The sequence below is a fragment of the Neopelma chrysocephalum genome, unplaced genomic scaffold (genome assembly GCF_003984885.1).
Source record: "Neopelma chrysocephalum unplaced genomic scaffold, ASM398488v2 Primary Assembly neopelma1_163, whole genome shotgun sequence".
In the NCBI taxonomy this organism is placed as follows: domain Eukaryota; kingdom Metazoa; phylum Chordata; class Aves; order Passeriformes; family Pipridae; genus Neopelma; species Neopelma chrysocephalum.
Genome location: NW_020897825.1, coordinates 107665 through 111179, shown reverse-complemented (window position 1 = coordinate 111179; position 3515 = coordinate 107665). Strand labels below are relative to the sequence as shown.

Below are 3515 nucleotides of genomic sequence, written 5' to 3'. Positions count from 1 at the left end.
ACATTCTGGGCAGTGTCCCCCATGTTTTGGGCAGTGCCCCCTGTGTCCCAGGCAGTGCCCCCCGTGTCCTGGGCAGTGCCCCCGAGTGCCGGGCCCAACCCCAGGGTTTTGGCCTTGCAGAGAAGCAGAAGCTGCGGGGCAGCGACTACCCCCTGATCGCCCGGGTGCTGCAGGGCCCCTGTGAGCAGGTCTCCAAGGTTTTCCTCATGGAGAAGGACCAGGTGGAGGAGGTCACCTACGACGTGAGTGAGCCGGCACGGGGGGGTTGTTGCTCCTGGGGGGGGCTTGGGAAAACTGGGGGATCACAGAGTCATGGAATGGTTTGGGTTGGAAGGGACCTTAAAACCCATCCACCCCCTCTGCCATGGGCAGGGACATCTTCCACTAGCCCAGGTTGCTCCAAGCCCCGTCCAACCTGGCCTTGGATACTCCCAGGGATCCAGAGGCAGCCACAGCTTCTCTGGGAATTCCAGCCCAGCCCCTCAACACCCTCACAGCCAACAATTCCTTCCCAATATCCCATCTAGCCCTGCCCTCTGGCACTGGGAAGCCATTCCCCCTTGTCCTGTCCCTCCATCCCTTGTCCCCAGTCCCTCTCCAGCTTTCTTGGAGCCCCTTCAGGCCCTGGAAGGGGCTCTCAGCTCTCCCTGGACCCTTCTCTTCTCCAGGTGAACCCCCTCAGCTCTCCCAGCCTGGCTCCAGAGCAGAGGGGCTCCAGCCCTTGGAGCAGCTCCATGGCCTCCTCTGGACTTGCTCCACCATTGACATCACTGGATTTTTTTTCTTAGGAAGGGCTGTGTTTTGGGGTTGAGGAGATTGCAGGCAGGCTGGGTCTGCTGCCTTCTCATAGAATCATGGAACCATGGAATGGTTTGGGTTGGAGAGACCTTAAAGCTCATCCCATTCCACCCCCTGCCATGGGCAGGACACCTTCCACTAGCCCAGGTTGCTCCGACCTGGCCTTGGACACTTCCAGGGATCCAGGGGCAGCCACATCTTCTCTGGGAATTCCATCCCAGCTTGTGAACACCCTCCCAGAGAAGAATTTCTTCCCAATGAACAGATGTCTCCATGTGCTGGGACTGCAGGAATTGCTTTGCTCCTGCATCTTGCCGTGAAAACTCCCCATTTTATGGGAAAAGCCTCGTTTTGTGCTCAAAGAGCAGCTTCCAACTCCAACCCAGAGCCAACACCCCCGGCCCTATTGTGTCATCCCAAATCTGCTCACGGGAGAGCGATTTCAGGCAGCCTGTGGCGGAATTGATGTTTTTCCAGCCGGGAAAGCTCCACTGTGCCATCTGCCGGCTTCCCAGGGCTGCTCTGCTCGGAAATCCGAGCTCAGACGAGGCACTTTTGGGGTGTATTTGGGCTCAATCAGCTCTCTGCGATGCTGGGGATGCTCAGGGCTCTGACTGATCGAGCCACGACTTCCAGCCAGTGGGTAAATTAAAATAAATAAATAAAAATAAATAAATTAATTAATAAATGGAGGGGGGGGAGAGATTGTCCCAATAATTATCCAGCAGTTACTCATTTGCACAAGTTAATGTTCACACTGAGCAGAGGAAACATCCCATTTTTTTAGGATTCTTGCAAAAATTGGGAGATCCTTGACTAAAATCCAGGGAGAGGACGCTGCCTTCAGCCTCGCAGGGTCGGTTCATCACCCTCTTCATCACCTTTCTTGCCGTTTCTCTCCCATCCAGGTCGCTCAGTACATCAAGTTTGAGATGCCCATCCTCAGGAGCTTCATCCAGAAGCTGGAGGAGGAGGAGGATCGTGAAGTGAAGAAGCTGATGCAAAAGTACGTCGGGCTGGCGGCACCGAGGGGGGATGTGAGAGGGAAGGGCATTGTTGGGGGGCTGTTTGGTCCCAGAAATTCCTTTGTGCAGCCCTGCACCCCTGATGTGAGCGAGAGCCATTGGGGTTTGCATCATTCCAGGGTTTTCTTGGCCGGCTCGGTGCTGAAAATTCCTGTTTCCCTTGTGCTGTGCCTCTCCAGATACACCATCCTCCGGGTGATGATCAAGCAGAGGCTGGAGGAGATCTCGGAAGGTCCGACTGCGATGTGAGACCCTTCACCAGAGCCATGTGCCTGTAGGATGTACTGTACCAAATCCCAAAGCCCCAGCATTCCCAGAACATTCCCAGCGTCCATCTGGATCGCTCCAGCTCTGAGCCAGCCCATCCTCCCGTGCCTTCACCTGCGCAGTGTCCTCGGGAGGTTCCTCCTCGGCACGTGGGGCTCTTCCCAACAAGGCTCTGGCTGGTGGCAGCTTCAGCCAAAAACCTCAAATCCCTGGAAAACACAGGGAAAAACAGGAGGAAAAAAAAAAAAGAGAGAGAGAGAGGAAATCCATGAGCAGCACAATGAGGGCTACAGGTGTTCCAGAGCAGGAATTTGGGGCTGAGTCTGGGGACACCCACACAGAGGCCCCGCTGCTCGGTGGCCGGAGAGCACCAACAGTTAAATAATTCCTCTTTTTTTTCTTTCTTTTTTTTTTTCCTTAAGAAAAGCACATTTCTATTGCAATAATTCGCAGGTGATGGGAAGTTTTTGTAAATCCAAAGTGTTGCCTGAGATTTTGGGGGGTTTAACCCTGACCTGGTGGATTTACAGCACAGGAGTAAATCGCATTTTTCCGCCCCTTCCCTAAACCTGCATCCGGTGGCGTCACCCCCTCCCTCCCCCTTTCTAATTTGCACTAATATTAGGGATTTTTAAGGAAATCATGATGTCAAACCTCTCTGGTAGCTGTAAATGCCAAATAGCACTCGCAGGGATAGTTTGGGGCATCTCAAGGGATGCTGGATGGAAAGGGAGGGAGACAGGAGGAGAAGGAGGAGGCAGAAATAAAGAGGATTTTGTTTTCCAAATCCATCTTCCAGCAGTGCCAGCACATTATCCTGGTGAAACCAGACTGGCACTGTTACCACCATCACCTGGAAAAACCTCTTTCCTCCCAGGCTAAACCAGCAATATCAATTTTATACCTCGATGTGAACTAAAACTCTGACTTTCTCCCTCCCTATGAGTTTTTGCAATGTATCTTTGTAATTTTTTTTTTAAGTGTTAATGGTACCTTTTCCACCTCTAACACGTGTTCAGGAAAGTGTTGTACAGCGAGAGGAGCCTTTTATGTGTTTGAAGGATGATTGTGGCATTGCTGCGTGGATTAACAAGAAAATAAAATATGTAGCAACTTAATACAGAATAAAACCCCCGAGTTGGAGCCTGGTTTGTCAAAAATAAAGCGATTTGTGGATAGAAATACCTTGGGAATGGGTTCCATGGGGGCTGGGGGTGATGAGGGAGAAGAGCAAAACCTGCCTGAGTCCCAGTGGAGAAGCTTCCCAAGGAGAAATGGTCCTGCCCTGCAGATTTGGAGACTCACAACCACATTGCTGGAGGATTTGGGGGTAATACTGGACTGTTTTAGGGCCTTTCCAGCCTTCAGTGACTATTTATCCCTATTTATCCCTATGCACCGTGGTCGGCGAGCTCCATCCTCTGG

At 52.3% G+C, this 3515-nt stretch overlaps 1 protein-coding gene across 1 annotated transcript in view; it reads left to right on the top strand.

Moving 5' to 3' along the window:
• The window catches only part of RASSF2 (Ras association domain family member 2), a 13181-nt gene extending 9961 nt beyond the window's left edge, over positions 1 to 3220 (top strand). The window contains exons 9-11 of the mRNA XM_027701588.1: positions 121 to 242; positions 1707 to 1804; positions 2003 to 3220. Coding sequence (XP_027557389.1) covers positions 121 to 242; positions 1707 to 1804; positions 2003 to 2072 — 290 coding nt within the window. The 3' untranslated portion in view covers positions 2073 to 3220. The remainder of the gene's footprint in view (positions 1 to 120; positions 243 to 1706; positions 1805 to 2002) is intronic.
• The last annotated feature ends 295 nt before the right edge of the window (positions 3221 to 3515 follow it).